At 40.8% G+C, this 21272-nt stretch overlaps 1 protein-coding gene across 2 annotated transcripts; it reads right to left on the reverse strand.

The window, feature by feature from the left end:
- Positions 1–571: 571 nt before the first annotated feature.
- Positions 572–19386, reverse strand: rbms1b (RNA binding motif, single stranded interacting protein 1b). Of its 2 annotated transcripts, none has more exons than XM_080037626.1 (13): positions 19096–19386; positions 15079–15245; positions 12974–13032; positions 10075–10166; positions 6917–7074; positions 5951–6030; positions 5162–5277; positions 4758–4807; positions 4565–4652; positions 4227–4277; positions 3474–3584; positions 3256–3336; positions 572–3120 (listed from the first exon to the last, which is right to left on the reverse strand). In XM_080037626.1, exons 1-13 carry the CDS (start codon positions 19144–19146, stop codon positions 3049–3051), a joined length of 1176 nt encoding a protein of 391 aa, XP_079893752.1. In that variant the 5' UTR covers positions 19147–19386; the 3' UTR covers positions 572–3048. The 2 variants fall into 2 exon arrangements, with proteins under 2 accessions (XP_079893752.1, XP_079893751.1); XM_080037625.1 differs by having other exon boundaries at positions 3468–3584.
- Between the last annotated feature and the right edge of the window lie 1886 nt (positions 19387–21272).

A 21272-nucleotide genomic window follows, 5' to 3' on the forward strand; every position in this document is an offset into this window, starting at 1 on the left:
CTCCTCTTCTCCCGTAGGGTGGCACAACACTGCAGGATACCGTCGGGACCCATCTGTCATGGCAGGGCCTGCTCACAGACAACCCCATCCACCCCAGCCTACGTCATACCTCCTGATACCCATAACCCCCCCTGTCCAGGCCATGCATGTTGTCTACAATACCATGTGACAGTGTTGATGTTGCCCCTACCCTAGTACCCTGTCCCTTTGGGTTGAAAGCAGCATTTCAAAAATTCCGGTAGACCAACTCAGAGGTACAGCATACACTAAAAGTGCTGAGACAAGACTGAGCTTCAGGCTGCAAATGTTTTATATTTAATATGGGATAGGTATAGTGTATACTGGATGTCTAGTATGATATTTTATTCTTCTGTGAGGAAAGCACCCCCACCACAATTTACTCGCAAACTACATCCATGATGCACTTTTCATAATTGAATCACTAAGCAATGTAAGGTTAGCATCCAGCTCTACTCTGTTTAGATGGGATTATAGGCATACCAAGGGTTTAGTATGAAGAAGAACAGTTGCTCATCGCTCCAATAAATATGAGATTTAAAACAGATTAAAAGTTGAAAATTTTTATTCAAAAATGTCCAAGAAATGAAAGAGTAAACCTTAGGCAACAATCTACTGAAAAAAAGTCTTTGGCTTAACAAACACTACAAAACAAAAAATACAGAGGAAAGATTCCTTAAACTGTACATACAAGTTACCACTGGCAAATGTGTGGCACATGTAAAAAAATAAAAACAATAAACTTCCATATAGTTCTATGAAAATCTCTTATTTCCTCAAGCGGTCTGTACAAAACTCTTCATAAATTAGAACTTTTTCATATAACTTAACGACTGTTCAAAATGGTGGTTACTTATATGAGCATTTTATCTTTTTTCTTTGATGCAACCTCTGCAACTCTTGACCCAGATACTATGGCACTTGGTTCAGACACCACTAGCAGCATAAACCTCACAAAGACAGTATAACTTCTCAGTCTCAGGCATTACACAGAAATCTCAAGTATAATCACAGCGGCCCTTTACAATTTGTCGCTAACTACAGAGGGAATGCTGCCGCGAGTTTGTCTAGACCCAAGACAAAAGCAACAAACATGTTTGTTATGGAGGAGCAGATCCAGTGAACGCCACAACCCTTTGTCGTCATTGTTGGTCTTTCACACGTCAGATCAGCCTTTGGAATCTGTTGCCGTTGAGAGCAGCAGCACTTTAAAAAAAAATGACATAACTGAATGTGTGAACGTGAGTATAAACATGTTGTTGTTGCCCCCGTAATGTTTACATTTATACATCTTAAAAAAAAAGGTTAAAAGAAAAATCTACAGAAGTACTTAAAACAACCTCTAAGGAAAAAAACTGAAAGCGGCCAGCTCCTGAGCATGGCATTTGGTCTGGAAAGGGCGGGCTGGACCTGCTAACCCGACTTGGTACAGAGGAGAAAGAATGTTCTGAGGTAGATAACCGGTCCGACTGACCACCAGGTCCAATCAGGGGCATATTGGAGGACGCCACAGTCGAAAGAAACCTGTGTTAATCCACTATGATCAAAAAGGAATCAGACTTTTAGCACTATGTCATGTCAGATTGCTAGTGTAGCACTGTCTGTCCCCTCATAGTTTACTTTTCTTTCTTTTTTAAATCAATCTTAAATGTTGCATTTTTCAGGTATGATATTCATCTGTGGCACTTGTTGGATCTAGGCCTTCCTACATGCTTATATGTCTGTACTGTATTACAACCTATGAAAACTGAATGTAGATGTACATACAAAAAAGGCACCACTGTCCAAACTGCAATCTAATTTGCAGAGTCACCTATGTCCTAGTTAAAGAGACAAATTACGCTATTTCCTCAGTCTACTAGCTCACACATCTTTGGTGAAGTAAACTATGTTTGAAAGTGCCAAGTTCTTTTTGTTTCTTATCAAAGAGTGAGGTGCAAAAAAATCAACATTCATCCATCTTATTTTACCCCCCAACTCGCTGAAGTTTTGCCTAAGTTCTGTTACAAGGCTTTGATGAAGTTTTTTTTTTTGCACAATCATAAGTCCATGTTTTCCTGTTAGTTTTCAAATTAAAGTGAAAAAACATACACCATCAAAATAACAATTCACATCACCAAAAAAGAATTTAAAGAATTAAAAAAAATAAAACGACCAACACATAACACACATTTTCCCATTTTCATTCCCCCACCCACCAAGTTCAATTTGGGCTATTCTACAATACCAAGTAATCAAAAAGGCAAGGATCAAAAGGGGATCTTTGAGACAAATGTTTTACACATTCCAACATCCAGAAACATTTAAGAACTTCTTGCTAAATAAATATAACATCCAATCAAATGATCAGATGCGGAGTCATTCCATTCAAAACATTCCCTCTAAAAATTTACTATACTTCCTATCAGTTTTGGGAGGGGAAAAAGCCGTAAAATAGATTCCAATTGGAAAACTCCTACATAGTTAATTTCAAGGCAATAGCTCTCAACATATTCCTGTTCATTGCCGCTCTGTGTGGTGGTCTGTGCAACTACTGTATCAAAACTATGAAGGCAAATTTTAATCAGACAGCAAGATCAATCTAAAAGTACTAAAGAGAAAATCACTTTACAAGAAAAACAACACTGAACACTTCACCATAGCAACACTCACACAGCAAGCACAAAAAACATCATTTTCAAAAATTTCTGGCGCAAAAAGAACCTTCAGAAGAAAAGAAAAGAAATATCCAGAAATATTAACAAAAGGACATATTTACTATCATATCATGCTCTTTGACCAACTAGTCACATGATTCTTTCCTGTATCCTGTCTGTGGAAATCCTTGGTAACAAAATAAACGTTTTCTAGTATGAAAATAAAAGTTTTTCAAAACTTTTTTTTAGCTCAGGTATTCTCACTGATAAATGATACAGAAAATAGTCTCACCTAAACATTTGCAGAACCTGTGCAAAACAGTGAAAAAAAGATCCTTAGCATTGCATTTGTCGACATGATTGTTGTAGCTGTTGTCCGGATGTTACCTCAGCGCTACTTGGTTTGTTGGAAGGAATATGGGGAATGATTGCCGGATGAGTCCACTTGTGACTGTGCACCGTTTTCCTGGAAGAGAGGGACAGAGTAAAAATAACCCTGATGCTTTTGCCACAGCCATTTTTGGCCAACAATAGGCTTTTGTTTTTAAACCAAGATAAGGAAGAACACACATCAAGGCTGCGGTGATGTTAGTGCACTTACCTCTCCAGGAACAGTTGACGCCTGCATGTGTGCATACTGTGGGATATATGCACCTTGCATAGCTGTGTTGGCGGCCATAAACTGCACATGGAAGGAGGGGGAGAAACAGAGTCACACGTGCGCAATGTTCATGAAAAGTGTATTTTATCAAAGCATTTTAAAAACACCGTAGTCTCAAATAAGCACGTGTGAACTAATTTTTTATCACGCACTCTCACCGTTCCTGCACTGCCCAGAGAAAGGTGACCCATCTGTTGGGCCAGCGGTGCCATCATGGAAGTGGGCTGTAGTGACATAGAATGGTCCATAGAGGGCGATAGCACAGTACCCTGGAACAAAAAGTGGGAGCAGATGAGAGAATTGCGTGCAGCCTGTGCATATACAAAGTCACTGAGGGATTAGTCTTCCAATTAAACTCAAATACAACTCAAAACACATGATGAATAAAGATGATAGCGTGTCGCGAAAATGATGCAATTATGATTTTGGGCAAAGAGACACAGAGTTATCTCAGACTTCACATCTAATGCCCACAGCAGAAGGTGAATAGTCACAAGTTGAGCAAGTTGCCTTTAAGCATCTTGGCTGGCCTGATGCATCTCACAGTGTTTCCTCATCTACGCTGGCTCATTGTCATGGCAAGAGAGGACTGTTCTCTGTCAGTCCAAATCCATCTGTTATAAAATATTTAGCATCTGTCATCAACTACAAGACAGTTTTTTTACATTCCTATACAAACATTTTAGTGTAAATCCTCAAGGATCAGTGTCACCTTATGTGTAACCTCTAATCTACAATATTGTGTCTCTTTGTTTACAGAATTTTCTTTTTCACTTTGGTTACTACCTCAGAGGGAAATGTTTTGAGGGAATAGGAGGAGAGAGAGAGATGGAGAGAGGGAGAGGGAGAGGGAGAGGGAGAGGGAGAGAGATGCGACGACTATGAGAGGATTTAGTGTGCTTTGTTCTTACTGGGTGCTGCATGATGTAAGGTTGATGAGCCATCCAGGATGGGTTCTGCACCTGGAAACATCCCACAAACACAGCCTGTAAACACATTGGCACTGAACAGCTGCTATTTACAGAGATCACATGCTCCTGTGATTGGCACGGCGACAAGCACGAAAAGCCCCGGCGCCCTTTGTAACATATTTAACCCACAGCTCCAAAACCACGCAAGGACACGTTTCTGAATCCTGACGACACACGCTTTAGAAATAAAACACTGAGGTAATACATGGAGAGAGCGGATGAATGAAATGTTTTATCACAGTATCAAAGCTACATGCTCATCATTGAAGGATTCAAACCTGGTGGTATGCTGACATCTGAGACATGTAGGGAGACATGGACGCTTGAGCAATCATCCTGTTTGTAATACTGTATGCTGGAAAAAATCTGTGGACACAGAATGAAGGGCATCATATCAAAATAACAAAGTTAGCTACGCATGAATATATCTTGACCCACAGCAGTGCAACCTAATCTGTTGTTGTATCTTACCCGTTTTGCATAGCAGCTGCACTGGGGTCATACGTGAGTGTCATTCCAGCCTGGGAGCAAAAAGAGGCACAGGTTTGGCAACTATACTGCAGCACGCAACACCGACACATCATCATCATACAACAGTCTATTATGTGTCCATTGTGCTCAAACCTGAAAGAGGCCCCTTGACTACACAAAATACAACAAGGGTAAAAACTCCATTACAATGAAACAAGAGCATTTCAGAGTGACAGATATGATACGTTTAATTGATTCCATTAGATGACTCTTTAGCAAAAAAAAAAAAAAAAAAGTTCTTCCACTATATTTGTAAGACTCTTCACCATTTATCATGGACAACTTTTTTCCCTTTATTCTTCCTATCTGGCCAGGGATTGGTTTCCATCCCAGGCACCACTTACCAGTCTCGAGTCAGCGTCCCTCGCCCAACCCCGACCATTCTGAGCATATTTATTCAGACTTTGCCTCTTTTTCTGTCCACCATCGGCAAACTTGCACAGCAAGGGTTCGGGTGGCGCTGGAGGGAGAGAGAGAGAGAGAGAGAGAGAGAGAGAGAGAGAGAGAGAGAGAGAGAGAGAGAGAGAGAGAGAGAGAGAGAGAGAGAGAGAGAGAGAGAGAGAGGTGTCAAGGGAATAAAATAAAAGGTTTGTCTAGAACAAACATTAACACACAGAAACACACACAGCTCTGTCTGTCATTGCTTGCAATTCATTCATTCCCTGAAGCCTGGGAGTGCACATTTACTAGCCAGCCTGGGAACACAGACATCTTATTTGGCAGCTGTGCAGGAGCTGTAATCCCCTCCCCTTCCAAAAGGTGGCAAGGCCAGCAGAGAGACTATTTCAGTCTAATAATCCAATTTAAAAAGCTTAGAGAGGGAGTGGAGGCCACACAGAGCAGCTTTCTCTCGTTTTCTTTGTCTGGGCTCGGCCACTTGGGGCTGAATGTATACAGTATAAGCGCCGTAGCAACAGACTCGCTGACTCCTGTTGGGAGCACGAATCGGTCTGCTGATTGCTTTATCCTGCCAGTTCACCACCGCCCACCAACTATGTACACATTATAGTCATTACAAGACATATCCTGTGATTGTCCTTTACATTGTCTATTTATCTATTTATCATTTGACATTACATTTCTTCAGTGTTTGCCGGTAATGGTAAGATAATTAATTATACAATATGACTTACCTGGCACACCAGCAGATGTCTTAATAAACTTTCCATTGAAGTGAGAAATGACTGCATCACATTTTTCAGTTGACTCCATCCTGAAGTTATAAAAGACACACAAAGCACAACTATATCAGCGATCACTGACGTAAGACGGGTGTGCAGGTACTTTCCAAGAATGTCCTCCTTTCTGCGTGGGTGGAAAAGAGTGGTTCAATATAAAAGATTGCAGGCCTAAAGAGAACATATGTTGTGGAATTCATTTGTATAGTCTTTACGATTTGGGCCTCACATATATATTAGTGCACTGCACACCCACAAATATTCCAATGATGCATTATGGTTATTGTTATTATGTTTGTCATTCATGACCCGGGCCTTTCCTGTCAGGTATTTCAGTCAGACGGCAGGTTAAGCCAGTATGGCGAGCGGAAGCCAGCATTACCTCTATAATTAAACCAGCCATTCACTGTGAAACTATTCTTTAAAGGAGTTTCCATTTGTCCATACAAGAACTGTTCATTCTGCGTTGTAATTGACAACATAGCTATGTGTTTGAAGGCCTTCCTTTTAGAAATGAAAAAGATTCTACATTGAGCCGCGTGAGAATTTCTATCATGATAAATCAGCAAAAATGCAGTGTGTTTTAAAGGTTTTTTATTTATAATATAATATTTTAATTATATATAAAATACCACATTTCCTATAGACTTTGTTTCCTAATGTTGCAAAAGGGATATCCCCCACCCCTGGCATCACTTCTATATTGCTGGTCGAGCAGTGGTCTATTCCTGCTTACTGCAGTCATTTTGTGACCACGTGGCATCATCTCAGTTGGATACCATTTATTTTGTTGATTCATAACCGTGTGTGGTATTTGCCATTAGATTAATTGTTCGATTGGTGTAGTGCTGGTTACACAATGTCTCTTAATATTGTTTCAGGACCATAAGTCATGGACAGTAAATGACAGCAGGATCTGACCTGGCAAAGCCCACTCCTCTGCTGCCTCCACTGGAGTCCCTCAAGATGCGTGTGGATATGACCTGGCCAAAGTGTTTTAACATGTTCTCCAGTTCCTGCTCGTCCATAGACAGAGGCAAGTTGGAGATGTACAGGTTCGTCGGATCTTGTTCTTGTTGCTGTATTGTGAAAAGAAAAAAGAGAAAGAGGAAGCCAGACGTAATTTAATAATACTATAGGAAATGCATGACACACCTGGTAAACACAGAAACATTCCCACATTCACACCAGCTTTGGTAACATGTCAGGTAGAGAGAGAGAGAGAGAGAGAGAGAGAGAGAGAGAGAGAGAGAGAGAGAGAGAGAGAGAGAGAGAGAGAGAGAGACAGAAGGGAAGTACAGCTTGCTTTTTGCCAATTACACATAATTAATTCCTGGAAATGGGTAAACACTTAATAGACCTCTAATATGGACCACAGTAATAGAGTTATTGTGTGCTTCTTCTTCCTGTCTGTCTCTGTTGGGGGGTTTTGGGCAGTGAAGGGTCACTATGAACAGTGATAAATAGAGATTTGCATGGAGCCCATGGCAGCTGTTTTCTTGCTGCATTTGAAAAGCATCAGCAGAAAAACATAAAACACGGCTACGAGTCCCCAGGGAGCAGCCTCTCACCATTAATATTCATCAGCGTTGTGTTGTTTAGAGTCAGCTACAGTAGGGCCGAGGCTCCATTGCTAAAAGTAATAGGCTGACTGAATAAAATCAACATTTTAGACTTAGGAGGAATGACGAATGAGCCACAGGAGTTGGCCCTCAAGACGGGAGATGCGGATAGAGCAATGTGCTTTGGCACCTCAGCTCCGAGTAGCTCTTATAACTTAAAAGAAAGAGTAGGATACCATCGGTTCTACTCTGACCTGCTTTTCACACATGGGCGTGTGCACACACATGCATAGAAAAAGGCCTTTAAAGTAATTTTTCTTTCCCCCATCCCATCCTCATTCATTAATAATTTCTTTATGCAGGATTAATTTAGGCTGTTCTCTATTGCCACGTGGTTTCTATTTGTACAGCGACTTTATACTGACTGTTTCATCACTTGAAAAACGTGAGCAAAACGCAGGGACAGAAATATGGTGGCGAGATAAGACAACTGTTTGTGCTTTGAATGGGTCACCACTCCTTATATACAGTCTATGGTCACCACCCATCAGTCAGTCATAGGGACTGACGCACGCTGATGAAGGGAGGTGTGGCTGATGAAGGGGAGTTTCTCTTTGCCTTGCTACAGAGACAGGGAGTAAGACATTCTGTACAAATGTTGTGATCTGCAGCAGACATGTTGTTCTGTGGCCATTCTAATTGTGATATAGGATGTGTGAATGTAGAATGCAAATCTTAAGATGTATACGTTCAGCCTTCACTTAATAAGAGTTTTGTGTTTTTTTTTAGGAACAATTTTCACATTCCAACATGGTATGTGCCCAATAAGCCTGAGTCTTATCTGCTGACTACTAAGCAGCTCAATATGAGCAGTTGGGATGTTAAGTATCTTCCTCAAGGACATTACAATGGTGGTAATGAGGGACAGGCATGTGCTTCCTGTTCACTTCCTCCACCCAGATTTAGCCTGCTGCTGATCCAAGGATCAGACATTGACTTGAGCAACCTATCTAAGAATTCCTGTTATCCAACTTTATGGATATTAACAGCTACTTCGACAAATATGCATTAATTGAATCCCTCTGTGTGTAGAAAGGGAAGATAATCAAGTATCACAAGGCATTCATTCAACATAAGGTAAAAAAAGAAGGGGAACTCTTATCTGACCACTTCCCACCACCTGCCATTGAAATAATAATGAGTGAAAGTGCATTGAAGGGTGCCTGGGCAGATTTTTAAAAAAGAAAGAAAAAAAAACAGGAAAAGGGACCTTTGTCAGAGAGTCCATTAAGCCCAAACAAGCCTCGGCAATAGTGAGACCAAGAAAGCTGGAGTGAAAGGCTCACACTTTATAATGGCATTTACCTTTCCACAATACAAAGATTCAACTTTGGCATGGCCCTTGAAGCTGCTCTGTTTTAATTAAAAAAGCAAAATGGGTGCACGGAGGCATGTCAAGAAGCTCCACAGATCCCCAGACAGGGAAATGAGGCCAAGGGGTTCTTGCTCAGGGCTGTATGGGAACTAATTCCTCCACGGCTGGTCCCTGTTACCATAACAACACACAATTATTTACTTCCTTTTCTAAATTCAGAGAGTATGATGCAATACAGTCCTACTTAAGTCCCTTCCATGTTAAAATCTTATATATTATATTATGAAGAGATAAAGCTGTCTGTCTGTCTGTCTACACTGGGCCCCATTAAAGCAATAGTGTAATGCAAGCAAACTATGTGTAAAGGTTGTGGGACAGAAGGACTGGTCTCAGCTCCTAGCATGTCCACATGGTCAATCATTTCTCTGGTACATCTGGAACACCAATCTTTACACCCTGTAGTCTCACTTTCACAAACACTTACACCTTATAAACCGAATATCAACACCTAGGATACATTTATGTTGAAAGTGTTGTAGCACAAATGTACACGTTTTACTATTATAATAACCATGCAACTAATGCAACAGGAGCTCCAGCTCATATTGTAGCGGGTTGAGGATGGGGATGCTGCCAAATGTCTCACTAGAATACTACAATTGAAATGTATTCAAGTGTTCACTGTGAATGTCTTGTCAAAAAAATTAAAAGAAGTAACTTCCGTTTTGACTTCACGATTCATTTAAACCCAAGTTCAAATTCAAGGTTATAATGAATATAAACCACAACAGCCCACCCACACAACAACCTGATATTGTCTTTATTAATAATTATCGCAAAATTGTCAGGCACATTTGCTCCTGAAAATGGATGCAAGTGCCTCAGTAAATCTGGGGTGGGATTGTGAAAAGGCCTAAAATTGAATAAACACGCCTGCACACTGTTTTCAGCACATGCTTCCTTCATGATTTAGCTCAGTAGTCTCAGAGTAACTGAGACAGACCAAGGAGCTGAGGAGTAACCACCCTGCAGTCATGGACTCTAGTCCTGCTATTTAATACCACAGGGATTAAGTTTAAGATGGAGGAGAGACGGTGTTACTGGGGATGGGATATCAGCATTACACTGTAATGAATCCTCACCTTTGCCATCTGAGCTTGGACACCGGTGGTCTTCAGGGCGGCCACAGCTTTCTGAGCCGCAGCGGGGCTGTCAAAGTCCACAAAGCCGTATCCTGTGGAGCCATCAGCATGATTAGGACAATATTCTATAGCACACAAGATACCCCTCTATTTATGGCAAGTGATGGGCTGTGCGCTCATTAGTGGTTGTAACATGTGACTATAAAAAAGCACAGTTGTGTGTCCTATTTGATTTTACAGTATGTGAGTGTATACTTATGAATTGTATAGGTCTACAATCATATGAAAAAGTTTGGGAACCCCTCTCAGCCGGCATTATAATTGACTCTGCTTTCACAAAAAAAAAGATAAAAGTGGTATGTCTTTAATTTACCAGGAACAGCTAAGTACTGGGATGTTTTCCAAACAAAGATTTTTTGAAAAGCAGTATTTGGTTGTATGAAATAAAATAAAATGTGAAAAACTGGCTGTGCAAAAATATGGGTACCCTTGTGGTTTTGTTGATTTTAATGCCTGTAACAGCATGTAAAACTGATGAATTTAAACACAAAGTTGGTTGGATTATGTTGTTAAGCCTTGAACCTCATAGAAATGTCTGTTTAATCATGAGAAAATGTATTTTAGGTGCCTAAATGCAAGTTGCACTTCTCTTTGACTCTCTGCTGAAGTGAGACAGAATGGGATCATCAAAACTGCTCCCAAAATATCTTAAAAACAAAGATTATTCATTATCATGGTTTTGGGGAAGGCTACAAGAAGCTTTCCCAAAGGTTTCAATTGTCAATTTCTACTGTAAGGAACGTTGTCAGGGAATGGAAGGACACAGGCACAGTTGCAGTTAAACCCAGGTCTAGCAGACCAAGAAAAGTACAAGAGCGGCATATGCGGCGGATTGTGAGAATGGTTGCACACAACCCAAAGATCACCTCCAAAGACCTGCAAGAACATCTGGCTGCAGATTGTGTATCTGTACATGGTTCAACAAATCAGTGCAATTTGCACCAAAACATCTGTATGGCCAGGTGATGAGAAGGAAGCCCTTTCTGCGCCCACGCCACAGATACAGTTGCATGGAGTATGCAAAAGCTCATTTAGACAAGCCAGCTTCATATTGGAAGAAAATGCTTTGGACTGATGAGACAAAAATTAAGTCATTTGGTCTTTATAAAAAGCAGATGTTTTGGTGCAAATTGCGCTGAATTGTTGAACGATGTACAGATACACAATCTGCAGCCAGATGTTCTTGCAGGTCTTTGGAGGTGATCTGTGGGTTGTGTACAACCATTCTCACAATCCTCCACCTATGCCGCTCCTGTTTTTTTCTTGGTCTGCCATGCCTGGGTTTAACTGCCACTGTGCCTGTGTCCTTCCATTTCCTGACAACGTTCCCTATAGTCGAAATTGACAATTGAAACCTTTGGGAAAGCTTCTTGTAGCCTTCCCCTAAACCATGACAATGAACAATCTTTGTTTTTAAGATCTTTTGGGAGCAGTTTTGATGATCCCATTCTGTCTCACTTCAGCAGAGAGTCAAAGAGAAGTGCAACTTGCATTTAGGCACCTAAAATACATTTTCTCATGATTAAACAGACATTTCTATGAGGTTCAAGGCTTAACAACATAATCCAACCAACTTTGTGTTTAAATTCATCAGTTTTACATGCTGTTACAGGCATTAAAATCAACAAAACCACAAGGGTACCCATATTTTTGCACAGCCAGTTTTTCACATTTTATTTTATTTCATACAACCAAATACTGCTTTTCAAAAAATCTTTGTTTGGAAAACATCCAAGTAGTTAGCTGTTCCTGGTAAATTAAAGACATACCACTTTTATCTTTTTTTTGTGAAAGCAGAGTCAATTATAATGCCGGCTGAGAGGGGTTCCCAAACTTTTTCATATGACTGTATCTAACAGTGTGTGCAAGGCACTTTTGGTTGTGTGTGTAGAAGGCAGGTGTTGTATACTGCTGAGGATGCAGATACCAGTGTGACATTCATGGCTCAGGTCAGCTCTTTGTCCTGGGGGGGTACAAACAGGGTGGACCTATAGTCCCTAACCTCCACTGCGGCTGCTATATTTAACCTATTCATGCTAAATTAGGGAGAAAATGTCACAGCTCTTTCAGATGAGAAATGGGTCCAATTGCCACTGAAAGTTTAATGTGAACGCTCGTCTGAGTTATTACTACTAAGTTCTTGATCATTCTGAAATTAGTAAAATAAAACAAAAGAAACAATGGCTTTGAAAATAACTTAGTGAAACTGAAGTTGGCACACGGTTATTGCTAGAGCCGGGCTTACTTCTAAACGAAACTCAGAGTCAGAGCTTTACAAGGACTTTAACGGTGTCCTCTTTCACTGAGAGCGTTCAATTAACTGGCATCTGTATGTTCTAGAGGACAGTGACAAGGCATTCTCTTAATCCCATCAGCGCTAGGTGGAATCATTAAGTCCCTCTTTTGGGCAGACGGGGAGTCCAATAGAACTGGACCAAGACCAACTCTGTCATTTCAGGGAGGAAGGGGAAGAGTCGGTCACTTTTCTTCCTAGGAACCACCCATAGCCCTGACACACCGACAGACAAGGGCTGAGGCTTAAAAATAACATGAGCTGGGAGGCAGCTTTAAGCAGCCTGCCTGTCTGTTTCCTGACTAGGCCCTGGCTCATCTGTGACAACTGCATAGCTGCTGAATTACATGATGTTTGGATAGAATGCACACACTGACTGGATGTCTCCCAACTTCGAGGGAAGTGCAGAAGCTTCATGAAATTCTCTCTTGCGTTAAGGTGTTGAAAAGGAGATTTCCGAGACACATGCTCAATTAGAGAGACTAAGAGACATAAAAGAGGGCGGTGTTGTTAAAGATAGAGAGAGAAAAAACAAACTTCACACACCTTTACACTTGTTTGTCGTCTTGTCCATGATGGCCTTTGTTGATACAATTTTGCCATACCTAGGGGAGGAGCAGAAAGGCGAGGCATTGTTAGCTGGATTATGTACCAGACGGAGCCAGTTAGAAAACACACAGGGAGGGAGGGGGTTGAGCAACAATCTATGACATCACCGTGCAAATATGAGAAACAGGAAGTGGTTTCCATGGGGTACTGAAAATCCCCACCATGTGAGCGCAAAGCTAAACAGTCCCTTTTTTCACTCTACTAAACCACTGCATCAACCTTTACACACAGCCACCCGTTAAGGAGAGGTTGGCTCACATGGACACTTGGGATTGTCAAAGAGTACATTTTTTTTTCTTAGGGGAGTCATCTGTATGTACATTTCTGGCAAATAATTACTGTTTTAATAGGATATTTAAGAAAACTGGTGAACTGCAGGCCTTTAAAAAAACTCAAAAAACACCTTGTCACGGCTGACAAACTTGGTTGAACTCACAGATGCGTGTGTGTGTGTGTGTGTGAGTGTGTGTGTGTGTGTGTGTGTGCACGCAAAACCATTGCCTCACAAAACACGTAGATTGTGACATTCAAAAGTATGGGCTGGCTCATGCCGTTGCCATGGTTTTAACAGAACAGTCAGGGGACGCATGCAGCAGACCGCAGGAAAGTACCAATGGTATCATCTAAGAGTACCACGTTGTTTCAGTGTAATTTCTTAAATAAATGCTTGGCTGTGGAAAGTGTTACAAAACTGACAGCATTGTGGTGAATAGGTAGAAGTCCCCTCTTTTTTTATAGCATACATTCAAAACAGCTAATTTTACTTCTTAACGTGACAATTGTTTTGTTGCTATTCTCTTATCTTTTAGTTGGGTGCAAGGTTTTTCATGTGATCAATTAATGTGTGGCACAGTGGACACATTCGGCACATAGGTATCATGTTCAGGATGACCTACACAATCTACAGTGACAGCGATACTAGCCACGACGCACGTTGTGTCAACCAGGAGGATATTTTAGCCTGGGGATTATGCTAAATGCTAAACCGGGTGAAAGAGCATGAACTTGTGACCTATTGCTTTATCTGAACTCATATCGTGTTTGGCTACAGTATGTGTGCTCTTACACTACCATCAAAATAGTAGTACATTTAGCTACTGTTACATGTATATTTAGGTAGTAAAAATGCTTTAGGATTATTCATTGTAACATTGTGAGACATTCTGAATACACAGAAAATAAAGTCAAGCCAGATTTACACAGGATGTGATAAATCTGCACGTCATATTTGTAGCGTGAAGTGGGAATAGAAAATGCACAGACATTGCAATGGCTTCCTCGGAGGGAGGGAACTTAAAACTCCTAAACTATAAATTTCAACAACATCCTCAAAGTAAAGAAAATGTCCTTTTTCAAGTATCACGATCTTAACATCAAAATCTTGAATCTTGATGGTATGTCCCCACAAAGGGCCGATGAAAAACCCGAGGAATGAATTGGCGGCTTTGTGTCCAAAAGTCAGTATCACACTGTGAAGATTAGGCACTTAAAATCTATGAGGCACCAGGGTGCTCTCTCCGCTTGGCAAATACAAAGCACAATGAGAGCTATGGACTCTTTTTCCTCTCTCCAGTACACAGCAGCAAAGATTTCATATATCAGATATATGAAATCTCTTCTGCTGTGTACCACATGCTGTCAAGTAGCTCATCATTTACCTCTGTCCTTGTGTGTCCTTTTCATTGAGAAAAAATTAATAAATCTCAAGTTTTAATGAAGATATTCAAACATACCTGAATGGCTTAATTTGTATCTCAGAGTAAGTTTATTAGACGAGAAGAACATTTACCATAACAACAAATGACAACAGAAGCAATATACTATCCATTTTCTGGTCCTTAAATACAATAAAAGTGCAACGTTTTTTTTAAATGGCATCTACATCGTACCATTTACTTTTCTCACACTGAATTTGTTTGTATTTAAAAAGTGACTGCCACTGCCCATTTATACTAGTAGACTCTAAAACTAAGTAGGCCGAAAAATCAATTGCTAATCAATATCAGATAATAATGGGAGGAAGTAGTGTGTGTAGTACTCACGGCTGACAGAGCTTGACCAGGTCATGGTCTGTGGTGGCGGGGGACAGACCTCGGATGTAGAGGTTGGTTTTGCTGAGCTGGTCCCAACCTACAGTGCTACTGCTGGTGCTGCTGTTGGTGCTCGGGCTGGGTGGAGCCATGGGGTGCGATGATGGGAGAAAGGGTGGCTGAAATAGGAGGGAAATACATCAAAACTAGGTCAGTTAATAATACAGATTATCACCCTGCCCCCATAAGATCCTATTGTCCCATAAATTAACTAGGGCTGCACAATATGTCGAAACTGTATCGTTATCGCGATATCAACATTAGAGGCATACGTACCGCGATATCCTATTGTGCCATGCATACACGCTCTCCATGTCAATGTACAGTATTTAGCCAATCAGATGTGGCCTACCAGAACATTTTGTAAAGGGGGACATGCATATGTTTTGCACAAGTGATCAATGAATAATACACTATAAAACCATGTTGTTTGAGTGGAATTATGGAAATAATGCATTTCAGGTTGTATTCAGTGTCTACATAGGCTACATACTGCTTGGGGTCTATGTTGGCAGTTAACTGAAAGCAGAAACACATAAGCAATATAGAAGTATTCTTTTTTTTATCGCAAGGGATATCAGCAGTTTTTCTGATATTGTGCAGCCCTATCATTTATCATATCACAATATCGACATGGCTTAATGTTCTCAAGTATCAGTGAATGAACAAGCCTAAACCTGCCTGCATATACTTCAGATATTGAGCATTTAACTGCTCACTCTGGTTGAAAGTCATGAGGTTTTCTTTTCTCCAAATTACCATCACTGATTAAAGCAGCTTTAAATAGATGCGATCCTTCCCAGAGTTACTTTTTGGGAAAAGAAAATGGGGAATATACAAAAGGGATAGACATAATTAGGCACCTCTCTCTCTCTCTCTGATTTTGCATAAACATCTACGTTGTCTTCAATATGTTTTTGATTTGTTGACAAAAGACCATTTACCAATATATTCAACTGTATCATAATATGATGACTGACCCTTTATGCACGAAAAAAATTAAGTCCAAAAATAAGGCCGGATATGTACCAGTTCCTCTATAGTCACATATTAGGTAAAAAAAATGATGAACAGTCCATCTTTAGTATCACGTGGTTGGTTTTGTGTCCAGTGTGGGGGTTAATGTTTCACCGAGCACTGATCCATATCTGCAGAGCTATCTCCATCACATTGTAGCAGTCAGCACAACGAGGGTCCTCGGGGTGTTGTAGCTCTAACATCTGTGTCAAGCTGATGTTGTACTGCCTTGGGGATGTCACTATGAGCGGGTCACACTCATTAATGAGTGTAGTTTTATTTATATGTTCAGATTATGGTTTGACTTGACTTCCAAGTATGAACATTTGTCTATTTTCCATATAAGTCAAAACTAAAACCAACAATCAAAAAGACATAACTATTTTTGCTCCAAGATGATTTTTAAAAAATCTGCAATTTTCCCAAGCAATCCAGTTTGTTTAATCTCTGGGTCTTGCTTATAATAGCTGCACAGGGCCTGTCCATGTGACGGCAAGGGGGGGAAAAGACAGAAAGTCCTTGATTGGGCAACTTTGTGCATGTTTGTTTACAAGATACAGATGTCCTGGTCTGAAAGAGCTGTCCCCTTCAGGGATTGGTCTTCTTTACTATCTGACACTGATTAGACCCCCCCCCCCCTCACTGAGGAGTCACAGGCTGAGAGGAAGCTGATGGAATCCCAAGCATGAAGCGGTGACAGGATTGAGCAACCCGAGTCTGGACTTCAGCCAGGAGGATCTTCTCCTGTGACCGACTGGTCGACCGCCTCAACACAACTTGGCCTGCTGTTTTTCCCCAACTGATTTTCTTTTGGCAAATGTCCTAATTTCCTCCACCGTCCACCAGTTAAGGCTTTTTTCCCCTGGTCTGTGTCATAAAGTTGAAATAGAACAGAACCTCGCTTTTTAGTATCTGCTCCAAAAGGACAACAGTAATAATGTTGCCACTGTTGCTTCATGAATACATGACAGAAGAGTAGTCAGGAAATCTTTTGCAATTCTTGGAAAACAGACGTCATGCAGTGGCTCTTGTGACGAGTCCTACATTGGATCACAGATTAGGTTACAGTCAGGCCAAATTACCAAGGAAACAGGAATTGCTTCCACCGACTACTAAAAAAAACTCAGACTGGCCACACAAGTGCAAAAGATTTCTTCAGTTGGCCCCAAAAGTTATAGTGACAGACACCGTGTGTCATTATACTAGTACAGTCTTTAGGTACGGCAGCTCCTTTAACATAGAGAGTGTGTATCTGTACATTTCCACAGGGGTTTTTCAGCAAAAGAAACAACACAAATCTGCAATTACATCTTATTCCTAAGCAACTTCAAAGAGTCAATGCTGAAAATGTTGGGTTTCAGGCGTGAATTTCAGTCAGATGCTATTGAGATCAAAAAAGTAGATGTCCAACCAATACCTTTAAAATGTCAGCAACTAGAACACAAACAGTAATCACTTGACATGTCTGTGGTTCACGAGATGAGAAATAACAAGCACAACGAAAAATAGGAAATGAATGAGATAAAAGCCTAAGAGCTAAACAAAAAAAGGGGAACTAAAGCTCCATGTTGCATTTATATTTAGTTACATTTAAACCTTTGTCACTGTCATCATCACAGTATCAAATGCAAGTGTGCGCTATATCTAAGATATCATGCCATATAATGACTTTTACTAAATAATTGAGACATGCATTATACACATTCCATTAATAATGTATAACACATGTAGCCTACTCTAACACACAGAGAGTGCCTGCCCCACAGCCCCGAGCTCTATTTTCAGATGCCTGGGCTTCCGGTGAGTGCAACTTCCCCCCTCTCTTTTTTTCTCTCCATGGGACTGAAAACGGGAATTTTGTTTTCATACATCTGTCGGACTACTCAGATGCATGCAGGGCGAGAGAGAGAGAGAGCGCGCGCTCGATGCTGGGCAGGGGACGTGAGCCTTATCAGCCGGCTCCAGACCAGCAAAGCCTGTCATATCCGAGCTGGAAATGCACAGGGCTTCCAGTAACAAGGCCTCGCCCAATGGAGCTCTATAGCCACAGGATAACAGCATGAGCACGTCAGAGTAAATACGCTTATTCAAATAGTTTGGCTAAAGGGAGTTTAAAAAAAAAATAGATCTAGGCTATAGGCTACGTAACTGGGACAAAGCAGGGAACGCATCAGTGGGCAATAGGTCATCATCCATAGTGTTTATTTCTGTAGGATACAGTAGGCTAGAAAGAAGCCTAATTAAATAACTTAGCCTACACTTTAGAGTATAGGCATACAATTCATAGCCTATCTAAGGCAACCTATGACGTCTATCGCTGAATGTTTGGTGAAAATAGAAGCCAACCTAAATGTTTAGGCCTACTTGTCCATCTGAACAAGAATAGCTTAGGCCTATGCAACTTGTAAATTGCAAACCTATATTTGGTTCCATTTATGTGAAGTGATGTTCATGCCAGATAATGTGTAGGCCTAGGCTCTACAATATTTTAAAAGCCAAAATATGTAACAAGTAAGATGTTATTGTAAGGTATACTAGTCTACTTATAATGTAGCCTATGTCAAGACATGGACCTGTAGGGTCAATGTGGCCATTACATTTAACATCTGAAGTGAAGTCATAGGCCTCTGTCTGTCTGTCTGTCTGTCTGTCCATCAGTATCGGAACTGGACCACAGCCCGGGCAGCAGGTAGCCTATGCATATGCATTATGCAAAAGTGGACTGTCTGAATCTTGCAGCGCACACACAGCAACACAGCACTGACATTTCAAATTACACTGGCAAAACAAAGTAGCCTAAGTTTTTGGTCTGTTCCTGCGTCGACTGTACGTGACTTTATTTAGGCTGTGAGCTGCTGTCAAATAGAGCTTTATTTTGCGACTTCCATGTCAGCTTTGTCGACATAATGTCGAAAAGTCTGCTTTTTCATAAATATTAGCGTATCTACCTACCAGTTTGCGATATGGAGTCCTTAGTGGGTTTCCAGAATTAGCAAAAATCATCCTCAATTCCAACAGGGAGGGTAGTTTTTTCTTCTTCTTTTTCTTCTTGAGTTAAGCTACAATTTTCAAGCGAAATGCATCAAACTCCTCGAATTAGTATAGGAAAATATTCGACATGGATATCCTAATTACTCCGCTAGAAAACACAACAATTGGATTCTATACATATCAGCTGTTTACATATCCTTTTGGTCGTCGACTCTCCGGCAACAGAGACCTCGGTAAATTGTCCCAACTTCGATTGCCCAGCCCCGTTTGACTGGCTTCATTGATTTTCAGTCAGTGCTGCGCAGGACAGACGCTGCCACGGCGGGAGAAACCATTCGCCCCCTATGTGTGGGGGTGAGATCTTTTAATAAGGTTCCCAAAATACGTAACACTTTGCATATCTTCCCCGGATCAAGATTAAAAATAATATTTGCATCATATTTAAAGTACACAGTCCTACATTTACGAATATCAACACCGTCCTTGTTATCTGAACACACAATATAAGATACTGTTTCCCCCGCGTTGCTGTTTGTGTATTAAAGGATGCATACCAAACATTCCACCGTGCGGCTGGTCCTTGAGGTGATATTCTGACAAGTTTCAGTGTAGTTATGTGTTTAAATCGCACAACCCAAGGCCAGTAAAGCAGTCTGCCCATGATCAATGAGAGTTCCATTGTATGGGCATGATAAATTGATGTGATTTCATAGAAGCCTGATTAAAAATTATCGCCCAGTGTTAACACATGTATAACAAGTGTAGAAACGCATCCTTGCCCGTTAATTTGAAATTAGGTTTGACGGTAAGAAAAAAACTGTGATAAAGGGCATGTCCCCAATATCGAGCCTTTATATATTTTTTTAAATCCAGTCCTACATTAAATTAAGAATTAGCTCAATTGAACATGTTCGGTTTGCAATTGGAGTCATTCTTCAACCCAAATGATCAAACAGCCCATCATTTAAATTAGTGGCATGCACCAATGCAAATACTTTAGTTTGGATTTATTTTCGAAGACAAATTATAATTAACTGCTTCTCCTAAGGGCATACAATACTGTTTTTTCTTGCTTTTACCAATGAGAGTTGTAGAGAATTCTAAAAACTGTTAACAGTGATTTTTGCAGATTATCCAGAAGAAGTCTCTGTAGACGATAATGCAAAAACCACTAGAGGAAATTGTGGAAATATGCCTTTAATTATCCTTTAAGTATTACGTTTTGCAGTGGAGTAAAACTAATAGGCGGCTTCTTTTTATGGATTGTGTGCAGTAGGAGCCTATTTATGTGAGTGACGGGTGGTTGTGGTGTGTGTGTGTGTGTGTGTGTGTGTGTGTGTGTGTGTGTGTGTGTGTATGTGGGTGGAGAGAGGTCAATTATTGGAGCAGACAGGTAAGAGGGGCACGCTGGGCTATAAATCACAGGCAATCTACCCACCGCTGTCACCTGCTGATTGGAAAACCAACACTGGTGGCAGCAAATGTGTATTAATGGCGACCTTCAGCAATGTACAAGCAGGATGCTATTGTCTTGTCTTTCCTTTATGGGCTCCCTAAACAGTTGAACCTTATGGTTGTCCTGATGTTTTTACATAGCAGTTGTTGATAAGCAGTTGCTTTGTCTCACCACTATTAGCCAGGTCAAATCCGACAGGTATGATCCAGGTATTACTTGTATTCTCTTTTACTAACGTGTTCACACTCATATCTAGAAAGAACAAAGCTGACACACCCTTTAAGTGTGCCTCTGCTTTGGCTGTATAATTGAAAAATGAGGTCCCTTAAGCGGTGCAATCACTGTAATCCTTGTGAGCCCACGATGACATCAGCGTGCTTTATGTTAAAGGCATTGATACATTGTGTATGGGTGTGTGTGATAGCCTGTGAAGTGCATTACCTAAATGTAAGCAAAGGTCAGTGGTAGAGCATGTAGTAAAGTTCACCAGGCCAAAAGGGGTCAATGGGTCAGCATTAGAGGAAAGGGAGAGAGGTCTGATTCAGCACTCTACAGGGTACTAAATGCGGTGGGGGGCAATTAAACCACAGCCACCTTTTTTTTTTAAAGGAAAGGTTATCTCTGATCTATGTTTGCATTGCACTATATAACACATAGATCAACTTACACATGTTTCTAAACA

Source organism: Ammodytes marinus, assembly GCF_949987685.1.
Source record: "Ammodytes marinus genome assembly, chromosome: 12".
NCBI lineage: Eukaryota > Metazoa > Chordata > Actinopteri > Uranoscopiformes > Ammodytidae > Ammodytes > Ammodytes marinus.

Excerpts from the sequence above, each read along its gene's own strand:
- rbms1b (XM_080037625.1), bottom strand. The coding sequence starts at position 19,146 with ATGATTTTTGCTAATTCTGGAAACCCACTAAGGACTCCATATCGCAAA. Across the intron at positions 7,075-10,074 it reads TCCAAGCTCAGATGGCAAAG|CAACAAGAACAAGATCCGAC; the intron begins GTGAGGATTCAT and ends TTCACAATACAG. Across the intron at positions 3,337-3,467 it reads GCAGTGCAGGAACGGTGAGA|TTTATGGCCGCCAACACAGC; the intron begins GTGCGTGATAAA and ends TTCCATGTGCAG.